This window comes from Entamoeba dispar, genomic scaffold (assembly GCF_000209125.1).
Source record: "Entamoeba dispar SAW760 scf_1105229459687 genomic scaffold, whole genome shotgun sequence".
NCBI classification, from domain to species: domain Eukaryota; phylum Evosea; order Mastigamoebida; family Endamoebidae; genus Entamoeba; species Entamoeba dispar.
In genome coordinates this window covers 1-11,846 of record NW_001853817.1, presented here as the reverse complement: position 1 = coordinate 11,846, position 11,846 = coordinate 1, and the positions used below count along the sequence as shown (strand labels likewise).

The 11,846-nt window shown below is 21.9% G+C and overlaps 6 protein-coding genes across 6 annotated transcripts in view, besides 28 other annotated features; 2 read left to right on the top strand and 4 right to left on the bottom strand.

The window, feature by feature from the left end:
- The window catches only part of EDI_162900 (myosin light chain kinase, putative), a gene marked incomplete at both ends in the record, with an annotated part of 1,206 nt that extends 149 nt beyond the window's left edge, over positions 1-1,057 (bottom strand). Inside the window, 2 exons of the mRNA XM_001736025.1 lie at positions 46-876; positions 971-1,057. Of these exons, the coding sequence (XP_001736077.1) occupies positions 46-876; positions 971-1,057 (918 nt within the window). The remainder of the gene's footprint in view (positions 1-45; positions 877-970) is intronic.
- Positions 5-40: a sequence feature (AT_rich).
- Positions 901-991: a sequence feature (AT_rich).
- A 197-nt stretch (positions 1,058-1,254) lies between the features above and the next one.
- Positions 1,255-1,527: a sequence feature (AT_rich).
- Positions 1,528-1,664: 137 nt separating this feature from the next.
- Positions 1,665-1,961: a sequence feature (AT_rich).
- Positions 1,962-2,766: 805 nt separating this feature from the next.
- Positions 2,767-2,791: a sequence feature (AT_rich).
- A 279-nt stretch (positions 2,792-3,070) lies between these two features.
- Positions 3,071-3,108: a sequence feature (AT_rich).
- A 76-nt stretch (positions 3,109-3,184) lies between these two features.
- Positions 3,185-3,656: a repeat region.
- Positions 3,591-3,866: a repeat region.
- A 261-nt stretch (positions 3,867-4,127) lies between these two features.
- EDI_162890 (uncharacterized protein) lies at positions 4,128-4,745 on the top strand (the record flags this gene model as incomplete). The annotated part of the gene is made up of 1 exon (XM_001736024.1): positions 4,128-4,745. One exon carries the CDS (start codon positions 4,128-4,130, stop codon positions 4,743-4,745), a length of 618 nt encoding a protein of 205 aa, XP_001736076.1.
- Positions 4,597-4,646: a sequence feature (AT_rich).
- Positions 4,746-4,762: 17 nt separating the features above from the next.
- Positions 4,763-4,890: a sequence feature (AT_rich).
- Positions 4,891-5,036: 146 nt separating this feature from the next.
- Positions 5,037-5,071: a sequence feature (AT_rich).
- An 84-nt stretch (positions 5,072-5,155) lies between these two features.
- Positions 5,156-6,067, top strand: EDI_162880 (uncharacterized protein; the record flags this gene model as incomplete). The annotated part of the gene is made up of 2 exons (XM_001736023.1): positions 5,156-5,381; positions 5,472-6,067. The coding sequence occupies 2 exons, from the start codon at positions 5,156-5,158 to the stop codon at positions 6,065-6,067; spliced, it is 822 nt and encodes a 273-aa protein (XP_001736075.1).
- Positions 5,387-5,467: a sequence feature (AT_rich).
- Positions 5,910-5,939: a sequence feature (AT_rich).
- Positions 6,068-6,148: 81 nt separating the features above from the next.
- On the bottom strand, positions 6,149-6,627 carry EDI_162870 (uncharacterized protein; the record flags this gene model as incomplete). Its single annotated transcript, XM_001736022.1, has 2 exons — positions 6,149-6,419; positions 6,473-6,627. 2 exons carry the CDS (start codon positions 6,625-6,627, stop codon positions 6,149-6,151), a joined length of 426 nt encoding a protein of 141 aa, XP_001736074.1.
- Positions 6,435-6,487: a sequence feature (AT_rich).
- Positions 6,619-6,673: a microsatellite.
- Positions 6,674-6,742: a sequence feature (AT_rich).
- EDI_162860 (uncharacterized protein) lies at positions 6,733-8,586 on the bottom strand (the record flags this gene model as incomplete). The annotated part of the gene is made up of 1 exon (XM_001736021.1): positions 6,733-8,586. One exon carries the CDS (start codon positions 8,584-8,586, stop codon positions 6,733-6,735), a length of 1,854 nt encoding a protein of 617 aa, XP_001736073.1.
- Positions 8,587-8,648: 62 nt separating this feature from the next.
- Positions 8,649-8,745: a sequence feature (AT_rich).
- A 379-nt stretch (positions 8,746-9,124) lies between these two features.
- Positions 9,125-9,802, bottom strand: EDI_162850 (uncharacterized protein; the record flags this gene model as incomplete). The annotated part of the gene is made up of 1 exon (XM_001736020.1): positions 9,125-9,802. One exon carries the CDS (start codon positions 9,800-9,802, stop codon positions 9,125-9,127), a length of 678 nt encoding a protein of 225 aa, XP_001736072.1.
- A 221-nt stretch (positions 9,803-10,023) lies between these two features.
- Positions 10,024-10,105: a sequence feature (AT_rich).
- Positions 10,106-10,476: 371 nt separating this feature from the next.
- Positions 10,477-10,642: a microsatellite.
- Positions 10,643-10,653: 11 nt separating this feature from the next.
- Positions 10,654-10,728: a microsatellite.
- A 7-nt stretch (positions 10,729-10,735) lies between these two features.
- Positions 10,736-10,806: a sequence feature (AT_rich).
- A 6-nt stretch (positions 10,807-10,812) lies between these two features.
- Positions 10,813-10,934: a microsatellite.
- A 38-nt stretch (positions 10,935-10,972) lies between these two features.
- Positions 10,973-11,034: a sequence feature (AT_rich).
- Positions 11,035-11,131: 97 nt separating this feature from the next.
- Positions 11,132-11,306: a microsatellite.
- A 3-nt stretch (positions 11,307-11,309) lies between these two features.
- Positions 11,310-11,351: a sequence feature (AT_rich).
- Positions 11,352-11,362: 11 nt separating this feature from the next.
- Positions 11,363-11,529: a microsatellite.
- Positions 11,530-11,537: 8 nt separating this feature from the next.
- Positions 11,538-11,635: a microsatellite.
- Positions 11,636-11,675: 40 nt separating this feature from the next.
- Positions 11,676-11,844: a microsatellite.
- The last annotated feature ends 2 nt before the right edge of the window (positions 11,845-11,846 follow it).

The window sequence follows — 11,846 nt, the reverse complement described above, 5'->3', positions numbered from 1 at the left end:
ATTCAATATTAAAAAAATATTCAAAAAATAAAAAATAAAACAAACAGCTAACCAAGGATCTTGTAAAGCTTCCTCTGCAGTTAATCTTAATGAAGGTTCAAGTACTAACAAATTACTAATAAATTGGATTGCTTCATTTGATACTTCAGACCAATACTCTTCTTGAAAATCATAATCAGCTGCACATACAGCACTTAATATTTCACCTAATGTATCACCAAAAAATGGAGGATAACCACATAATAAAACATATGTAATAACACCAATTGACCACATATCAACTTCCATTCCATATCCTTTTGCATTTAATACTTCTGGAGCAACATAAACAGGTGTGCCACAAGCAGTTAATAATATTTGTGCATCTTCAGTAATCATTTTAGAAAATCCAAAATCAGCAATACGAACATCTGTATCATCATCAGGACTTTTTAATAAAATGTTTTCTGGTTTTAAATCTCTATGAACAATGTTCATTGAATGTAAATATCCAATAGCAGAAATTAATCGTTTAACAACAATTTTTGCTTTATCTTCCGGATAAAATGTTTTATCACTAATTCTATCAAATAACTCACCTCCTTTAACTAGATCAGTTATAATATATAATTTGCCATCATTCCCATCAAATACATCATATAATTTAATTATATATGGATGGTCTACCATTTTTAATATTTTAATTTCACCTTGAAGCTTTTGTGGATCTGATTTAGCTGTATCTATCACTTTTACTGCAACTTCTTCATTTGTTGATTTTTTAATTGCTTCATAAACTACTGAAAATGCACCTTTTCCAATTTCTTTTTTAAGAAGATAATCTCCAACTTCCTTTGACATACCAACTGAACTTTGTAGTTCTTTTTTGAATTCTTTCTTTGAAGGAACTTATTATTAGAGATTTTATAACAATTTTTATTCTTTTTTTGTTGTTTATTTAAAATTTTTTTTTATTTATGGAATTATTTACTTTATGTAAATAATAAATTATCCTAAGTCCAATGTAGTTTATATCTATGAAAGTTTTTTTATCACTTTTACTTTTGTTTAAAGTCATTTACATTAGTAAAGGAAATCAATAAATTCTAAGAAATGATTTTTTCTTTTATATAGTTCAAATAAAACTATTTTTAAAATTTGTCAATATCCTAGTTATTAAGTGTACATCTTAAAATGAAGTATTGAATAAAATGATCAATACTGAAACAAAGAATGAATAAATAAAATAAATATTGAGACAATATCACTCTGATGTTATTATATAAATATTAAATAATTTCCACAAGAAATAATCATTCAAAAAATTAATAATACAAAAATAAAAAATAAACTATTTAATATAGTTTATATAAATAGATAATATAAAGAAATAGATTTTAAAAAAAGTATATTTTATAGTGAAAATTCCAATAGTTATATAATATGATTTTGAAAATTAAAGTTTTAATTATTTTTAACAAATTCACATTTAAAAATAAATTATTATTAAAAAGATATTTTTTGTTATTGTAAATTATTTTTAATAAACCAATAATTCAAAATGAACTTAAAACCTTATGTTAAACAACAATTTATAGATATAAAAGTATACCAATCAATTAGAGAAAATCAAGAATTTTTATAGAATTTTTTATATCCACACTTTAGATACAATTATGTCTAAGTTAAATAAAATTAAATTGTATAGTAACATAAATTCATAAAAATTTATTATATTTAAATAATATAATATACAAATTAACTATCATTTTAATATAAAAAAATACACTTTCTATTAAAATTTCTTTATATCTTTGATAGTCACGTATTTTTTCATCTTTAAATTTTATTATTATTGTTATTTAAATTGATTTAATCATTTTGAGTTTAGTGATTGTTATTTAATTTAACTGTTTATGTAATCCCTTTAATAATTTATTCTTTTTAAAAAATTATTTTTTATTAAATTTCAAATAATTATTGTTTAAGTTTATTATAACAATAGTAACTAATTACATTTGTTTTTTTTATTTTAGCCTTTCGTCATTGTATTTAATACTTATCATCATTACAATGAAATACTTTTTTATTTGTCTTTTTTAATAAATCAATTTGGTACTTTCATATTTATTTCTCAATGCAAATTGAGCTAAAGTTAAAGTCATATAATTAAGATTAAGTATTACAGTGCTCTGTAATTAAGACAGAAAAACAGGTTAATCCAGAATGACCAAGCAATATAACTTACTTTCTACTTTTTTTAATTTTATGTAACTTTTGAAAAAATGAATGAGTTGTATCTAACTATTTCATTTTAAGAAGTTGAAAATAGTAGATATTAGTTCTATGTTAAGTTTGAAATATATTTTAAACGAAAAATAAACTTATTTCCAAATCATTTTTGTAGAAACTAGATACTTAATGTTTTTATTTTTCTTTCATGAAGATTTTAGAAAAAATATATTATTCTTTTTTGGTTCTGAATCCATCTTATAACAAACCATTAATAGACAAAACAAACCTTAATGGAAATGAACTCTCTCTATACATGTTTTAGAAGCATGAATAATAGAACTTTTCAGTCAGTTACACAAATAACACTGCTTCCAAGATTAAACATTCAATTAGAAGGAAAGTGTCATTTTACATAACAGTATAATAACAAACCTAAGATAAGTAAAAGATAAAAAGAATACAAAAACAGAGAAAAACAGTTAAATGAATGAATAAAGTATTATACTTAAAATACTAAAAAGTTTAGTAAAAGAATCTTAAATAGTGTTTAGCTTTTTATAATATAAATAAATATATAGAGAAAAGAAGTTATTTTCTAAGATAGATATTTAATACGGAAGTAGATGTAAAAGTTTAAAGTAAAAATGAAAAAGAAAAATTAGTCTTGTTTTTATAAAAGGTTTGACACTCTTTTTAATTAACCGCTCGTATATAGTAAATACAATAACTTAAAAGAATTATTGAGTGAGTAATACTTCATTACTATGACTTTCATTAATCTACATTGCAATGCGATAATTTTTTTCATAAGTAATGTTAGATTATAGAAAGAAGAAAGGAAACAACAAAAAAGAGGAAATATTAAAAAGTTATATTTTATTAAAGAAATTTTTTGTAGCTATTTTTATAACATTTGAGAGTATTTTTATTCTTAAAAACATGTCTTAAATAAGAAGATAGATAAAGAAAGAAGGAATCAATTATGAATTACCTGTATTTAGGTTTTCATCATGTTGAGAAGTGAGCAAAAACCAGTTTCTTCAACATGCTTTATTTCATATGAAATAATGTTTTTTTCAAACACGCTCGACTTAAATGGTTCCTCATTTAAGTTGCTGCCTGATTCATACCTTGAATTAGATGAGTATTAAAAAACTCTTCATTGTTTATGTGTTATTATTAGAAGAATATATCCATAATCACTATGAGACTATGGCCTATCTTCTTTATCATCGACACCAATTAAAGAATCCCTTTTTCTTGATAACACACCATGTATTCAGCCCAAATCTATCGTTGATAAATATGTTGCGTCCTAATTCATAATAATACTACCACCATAATAGTTTAATAGTCTCATATCAAAATAAATAATAATCCTTAATAAATAATAATCCTTAATAAATAATAATCCTTAATAAATAATAATAAATAATAATAAATAATAATAAATAATAATAAATAATAATAAATAATAATCTTTATAAATAATGTCTCCATAATAATCAGTCATAATAAAAAAAATAACCATCTAGTATTGGGTGGTGCATTACCTCACCAAGGCACGTCATAACCAGTCCATAACTGGGGGAATCGAAGGATGGAAATATTTTAGGGTTTTGTGTGGTGTCTCTGACGTGCTACCTTCGAATTCCTAAGAAGATAGATAAAGAAATATAAAAAGAAAAGGAAAAGGGACTTTTATTTCGACCTCAAAGGAAAATAAAAAAATCAGGTTATCTAAAAATAGACATTGAATTTAAGAAAAAAAAAAGAAAAGAGAAAAAATGGATTTAGATAATAACATTATTCAAATCATTAATTTATAATTAGTTTAGAACAAAAGAAACACATTTTTGCGAATAACTATTTTAAGTTTCAAATAATATAAAAATTAGAATAACTAAAATTGCATGTCAAAACTTATTAAAAGAATTGGACACTTTAATTATATGGCAGATGATCCAGCAATTGATAAACAATCATCTAGATATAAATTTACTAAATGGAGAAATTATCAAGCATTACAAGAAGCATTTTTTATTGGACTATTAAATCAATTTGCAACAATTACTATCTGTAAACCTTCTAAGAAAACAACTGTAACAATTCAATTTATTACAATAAAAAGTATTCAATTAGAAAGACAATATGAAGAAGTTCCTTTTTCATCATTTATTACAGACCGCTGTAGAAAAAGAAAAAGTAATGATATAGAACAAGGTATTCCAGAAAAAACTGCACAAAGAAGATTTGAAAATAATAAGTTTTCAGAAGCATTACATTTCCTTGTAGATATTCTAAGTGAATTTGGATATTTTTTTCAAGTATCTAGAACTATTGGAAAAAATGGAACACCAACAGTTGAAACAGTTCATTCAGTATATTATAATAATAAAATGAAATATAGTAAAAAAGATATTGAAAAAAAAGGAAAAGCAGTAAATGATTATCTTTGTCACTCATTTAAAGATAATTCACAAATAAAAATAAAAATTCATGATGAAAAAATCAATCACATCTTTTGTTAAATAATTTAATCTTTGTGAAAAAATATACATTATAATTTAAATATTTATCATTTATTAATGGTTTAAAGATGTTATTTTTAAATAACATTAAATTAAATTACAAAAAAATTGATAAATATTTTAAATTAATAAATATTAAAAATTTGAAATTAGATTTGAAATTGAGGTTTAATTTGTTATTAAAGAACTTAATTAACTCTTCTTTTTCAAATTTCAAAAAAATAATTTGCTTATGAAAAAATACTTTAAAAACTGGTTATTTTTTGTATAAAAAATATTGAATAAATCGGGAATAATAAGTAAATTTAATTCAATTAAAATAAAATGGGAAAAAAAGATTAATGATGGAAAACAAAATTACTTTGTTCAATAAAATTATCTAAACAAACTCTTAATACTAGTTATTCTTAATGTCTAAAGAACAAAGTATTACCTCAAGTAAAATTGAGTGTAAATGTTATTTATGTCTTAATAAAGAAAAGGTTATTGGAAAGAAAAGGGTTGCATGGACAATAATTTGTAAGTATATTCTAAAAGCATTAGCAAATATAAATGAAAAACAATATTATTCAGCCCATGATGATATTTATCCATTTGTAGTAGAACATTGGAATATTTTAGGTGAATTAGCACAGTGTTTGTTTTATATTATTTACAATGAAATTTAAATTTTTAGAATAAAAAGAAGTAAATGTTTTTAAATTCAAAAATAATCAATTTATCTAGTTAAAAATGGAAAATCATGGAAAAAAGCATTATTAGATGCTATGAACCATAGTGGTCAATTTGAAAGTGGACCATCAAAAAAACGCATTGGATTATGGAAATTAAAATCCTGTTTTGAAAATATAGACAACAAAAAAAATTCAAACAAAGAAAAAAAACCAAAGAAAAACCTATTACAATATTCTTCTAGAAGAAAAGAATTATCTGAAAAATGTTTAAAAAATGATGAAATATTACTTTATGATACTCCTTTAGAAACTTTTCAATGTATTAATCAAACAATCAATTTAAATGATGAAATTATGTATCCTCAAATTATAACTCCTTTAGATATTTCTGTTTCTAGTCAATCTAAAATACTTTATTCAAATATGTCTACATTACCTGCTTCATTAATGAATGTTTTACAACCATTATATCATCAATTATATCATTCAGTTTATAAATCTATTAAATTATTAAATAAAAGAAGGAAACAAATGAAACTTCAGTTTAACTCTTCTCAGAGAATATTATCTTTAATTGCTCGTTTACAATTTGATATGATGGAAGAAGAAACATATCCATCTTCATTTATATTACTAAAAGTATTATAAATCTATTTCTTTTTAATTGGTGCATTATAAAAATTAACAACAATAACTAATTCTAACATAATTCATATGTATTAATTTAATTCATTTGCCTTTTTCTTTTTTTGTTTCATGAAAACTTCCAAGAACTAAACAAAGAATTAATGGAAATGTCATACTTAACATCATTGGTATTATTGCATGACAACAATAAGCAACATATGCTCCGACCATTCCACAGATAATAGTTATTTCATTTTCTTCAATATTAGACATAATTTTTGTTAGTCCAAATTTTTTCGTTAATAATACTTTATATATAATAAATGGTAGTGGCGTTATGGAAACAACCCATACAAATGGATAATAAACAAACCTATTTCATTACTTCTTTTAAATATCTTTTAATTTATTAATGTAATAACAAACATTAATAAAATAAATGAAAAACAAATACTTGTAAATATCAATGTTTGATATTTAATAACAAATTGATTTATTCTAGTTAATGCCTGATTAATATTATCTGGTTGACTAAATTCAGCCGAACTAAGAATATTACATTCATCAATTAATTTTTCCATTTTATTGTGTTATTTTTTAAGTTTTATTTTTTTATTTTTTTTTTTTAATTAATTCATTAATTCTTATTAAAATAAAACCATTTTAAATAACAAATATTAATTTATTCAATTATTTGCTTGTGTATCTATTATCATTTCTTCTTGAACTTGATCTTCTATTTGAACAAATCCATTTTCATTTATATTCTCATTTAAAGGTTGTTGTTGAGATAAAACTTTGTTTTGGTTAAACCATTGAATATAATTAATAACACATAACAACAATAGTTGAAGATATGTTAATGGTGAAAAGAAGAAGATTGAGATAGAAATAGTAAAAGAATAAAAGACACTAGTTCCTATAAAGAAACACCATAATGTATCTATTCCTAATTTAGCACGATGAAAGTTTAATCTATTTGAATGACAAACTGTCCACAAAAAGGTCCAAAGAATAATAATTACAATAAAGTGAAGAGCATATCCATGAGTAAGAAAATGTGATCCATATACCCCAATTTTAGCAAAACCTACACCACAATATATTAATATCTTTGTACCTGATATTTCAAATGAATTATATCCAATAATAATTGGTATAAAATAAAAAATAATTGAAACTAATAAACATAAAAGTAACGTAGAACGTGAAGCATAACTATAATGTTCAAATAATGTAATTTTTTTCATTAATATAAGTTTTTGTGTTAACAATCCTCCAATAATTCTAATTGAAAATAAACAAAAAGAAAGAGCAGAAAGAGCAATTGCTACACCTCTCATTTTTAAATTAAGAACACTTCCATTTAAATGAAGATATTGTTTACCAAATTTAAATTCTTTTACTATTTGATTTGTAGAGAATGAAACAGTAACAGAAATACTTTCATTTAATAAAATAGGTGATGTCCATAACTTCTGATCTTTTGAAGACAAAACAATTTTCTGAAGAGATTCTTTACCATACACTTCAACTTTATCTACTTTCCAACCAATAAATATTTCTGTTTGATTACATTGTTGAACGTTTTCACCTGGACACAATGGAATAATGGGAAGTTCCCCAATAATAAAATCACCAAAATAAGCAACGTTATTTTTTAGTACAATAATACGATATTTTCCATATTGTAATGTTACTAATTCTGCTTCAAAATAATGGTGATGGTATGCTGCCATTTCATCCATATGATAATGTCCACAAATATGTAAAGATATAGGATTCTTTTTACCAAAATGTTCCTCAATTTTCTCTCCAAGATATTTTTTATCATCAGAAATAATCCCCATTGATGGATGATGAGTAGCAACTATTTTGTACGTTTCATTTCCTTCTAGAAATGATATAATTTTATTAATACTTTGTTCAGATAAATACCCTTCTGTTTCCATTGATATCATTGCATTTAAATAATTATCACAACCAATAATTAATGCTGAAGTATTACCTTTTCTAAGTTTTAATGTACTGATATCCATTGCATTCATACGACTAAAAAGATAAGAATCAACAAGCATATGCTCATTCTTTCTCCCATAAACTCCATCAACGTCATGATTTCCTCTTAAATCAAACCAAGGCACTGAGAATTTGTTAAAACATTCATTTACAGTATTGTTATATAAGTCATAATCCCCTTTATGTTTTTCAGGATAAAAGCCAATTCCATTTTTTCTTCCATGACAAATATCACCAGTTACAATAACTGTGTCAGGTTGAATTAATGGTAATTGGTCACAAAATTCTTTTAGGTTTGTTACTTGTGAAAGATCTGTATACATATTAATATGAATATCACTAATTTGAAGGATTGTGAAATATTCTTCTGTAGGATTTATAATTCTTAGTGGTGCCTTTTTAGGTAAATTCACTATAATACAAATAAATATAAATGCAACATAAATCAGGAACGTTTGTGCAGTGCTAATGCATTGAATAAATTCTCTATTTTTCAGACAATTCAACCAAGTATTTACCATTGATTGAAACAAAAATAATGAGCTGAAATTTTTTGAAATTCATTTTGTTTTTTCCTAAAAACTAAAAATTGTTAAAATAAAAAAATATTTAATTAAATCTTTTTTCAAGATTTATATTTTGTTATTAATAACATAAAATAATACTTCTATTTATTTATAGAACTGACAAAAATAATAAAATACTAAATCCATTTTCTTTCTGTTGTTAAAAATTGTGCGTTAATTAAATTTTATAACGCCAATATAATTTTGAGTCTCTTTTTCCTTACAGAAAGCCAGTAATTATAAATATAAAAAATCTTTAAAGTAATTCGATAAGTTATTAGAAATAAATAGAGAATGTAGCAGTTATGTATTTTTGGTTTTATATATTGATTTAGTATGAAAGTCTTTTTAAGAGTTTTACCAAATAAGTAGAGGTTGTTAGAAATAGATATATATATATATATAGAATATCGACAAAGACTAAACCGAAATACTTGCAAAACAAAAAAAAAATAATAATGAATAAGAACACAAAGAAGTAAATGTACAAGAATTAAAGTCTAAAAATTTGAGATAATTCAGGATCATTACGAGAAAGAGTCATTTCTTTTCCCGCATGTTTCATTCTTTCATTCAAAAGAGTATTAATTTCTCGACCAACAGTCTCAAAATTTTTTTGGTTTATAATAATAAAAGATTCTTTTCTAACCTCTAAAATATTTTCCAATTTAATTGTGCCACTTTTACCTTCAGTAAGTTTAGTATTAAATTCAAAGCCTAATTCATTTAATAAATCCATCAAAAGATGAAGTCCATCCGTTTTTTTATTAGTTTGGTATCTTCTTTTTGCAGTTTTAAGAGCAACCCCATGAGAAATGTCATATCTAAAATGTTCATAACATCTTGTCTTAAGAAATTCTGCAAAAGAAACAACATTCTCATCACTGAAATTAACAGATTTAATTCTCATATATTGATGAGTTGTTATTGACTTCTTTGCAGGTTGTTTAAAAATAATATCAGCATAATAGTTTAAAGCACCAATGAGAACAGCTTGTTGAATAGTTTGAGAATTACGTATTTCTCTAGAAGTTTTATTTTTTTTAACTTGTTTAACAGAAGAAGAATTATCATATTCTGTTGAACTTGTAGTACAAACAATAGGGGTTAATTCATTTATTTTACGTTGGCATGTTGATTGCATTACTTGTTCTTTAATGAATGTTTTCATTATGAGTTACTGAATTAAATAGTTCATGTTATAACCACTTATTTAACTAAACGTCTAGTCATTTAATTTTCATCAGAAATTTGGTTTTATTCAAAAATAGAAAATTGTAAAAATAAATCTTTAATATCTTTTTCTTGATTTAAATTTTGTAAATTACGCTTCAAAAAAAATACAAGATGCCCCTCAACTTTTAGTAACTCTTAAAAATATTTGTATTCTTCTTATTAATTTCTATAAATATTTATTTTTCATTTAAAAAAAAAAAAAAGAATTCTTTTTTTTTTGTGAATAAATTTTTTTATTCGTTTTTTTGTAAATTACTCCTAAACTTTTTCTCACTAGATATTTTCAATTATCTTCCAACATATCTTTTGCGAGAATTATCTACACGATTCGAGTTTATTCTTGAAAAGATTAAACTAACAAATAAACTCTCTTTATAAAAATTACTGAAGAAAATTCAAAAATAAAACAATAGTTAATATAATAGAGAAAACTATTATTTACATCGGTAGAATCTAATTACAACAGAAAGGTCTTTAAACACAGGAAACTGAAATGAATAAAAAAGTAAAATATCAACAAAGACATATTCAAATTATGACCAAGTTTGAGAACAAAAATTTATTCTGTTAAAAACTGCTCAAGAAGAAAATCTAACAACTATAAACAACAAAAAAAAATAGAAGAAAAAAAGATAAAAAAAAAGAAGAAAGAAAAAAAAGGAGAGAGAGTAAAGAAAGGGGAAAAGAAGATAGGGAGAAGAAAATGAATAAGAAAATAAGAGAAGGAGGAATGAAAGAGATGAGAAAGAAGAAAAGAAATTGTAAAAGAAAAGAATGAGTAGTTTCAGAAGAAAAATAACAAATTAATAAAGGTAATATAAGAAATAAAATTAATAAATAAAATAAACAATAAAATAAGAAATGTATCTATAATTTTATTTTATGAAAATATATAATGATATTTAAGAATAATTTAAAGTTTTAATTCATAATATTTATGTTTTTATAATTATAAATAATAAAATCAATAAAATCAATAAAATTTTCACAATAAATATGAAATTAATAATAATAAGAAATATTAATATTTCATTATTTATTATTTTCAAATGAACAATAATAATAATTAATCTATAAAATAGAATACAATAAGTATATTTTCATGATAAATTAATAATTCATAAATTTAAAATATGATAATTTCATTTAAGATATATTTTTATTATTCTCGTTTTTGATTTCATCTTGTTCTTCTTTTATTTCAATTATCATAATTGTTTTAAACATTCTCTTTCATCAAACAAAAAAGAAAACATCAAAACGGAATAATGATATGAATAAATATGATAATAATAAACAATTAATAAAATAAGAATATAAACAACAAAGAAATAAATAAACAATAATTCATAATAAATTAACATAAATAATTTCATAAATAAACTGAATAAATAAGAATCCGAATAAAATAGAATAATTATAATAAACAATAAATATATTTCATATAAAATAAACAATAAAAATATAATCTTCTAATTTATTTACAACAAAATGGAAATAAATAATAATAAAAATAATAAATAAATATTGAATAATATAAAACAAACAACAAATAAATATAATAAAATAAATATAATATAATAAATAAAAGAAATAAAAAAAGAAATATAATAACAATAATTAACAATAATACATAAATATAAAAGAAATAAAATAATAAATTATGATTAAAATAAAAAATAAAATACATAAAAAATAAAATACATAATAAATATAATAATATGAATATAAATGATAATAACATAAACAAATAATAAATAATAAATAATCAACTAATCAACTAATCAAATACAAAATATGAATGATATAATAAAAAAGAAATAATAAAAATAATAAAAAGAAAACATATAAATAAATAATAAAGAATATAATAATCTATAATATTAATCAAATAAAAATATAACAAAGAAAATCATTTAATAATAAATAAACAATTTTCAAATAGAAAATATAAATAATAGAAAGATTAATATATAATC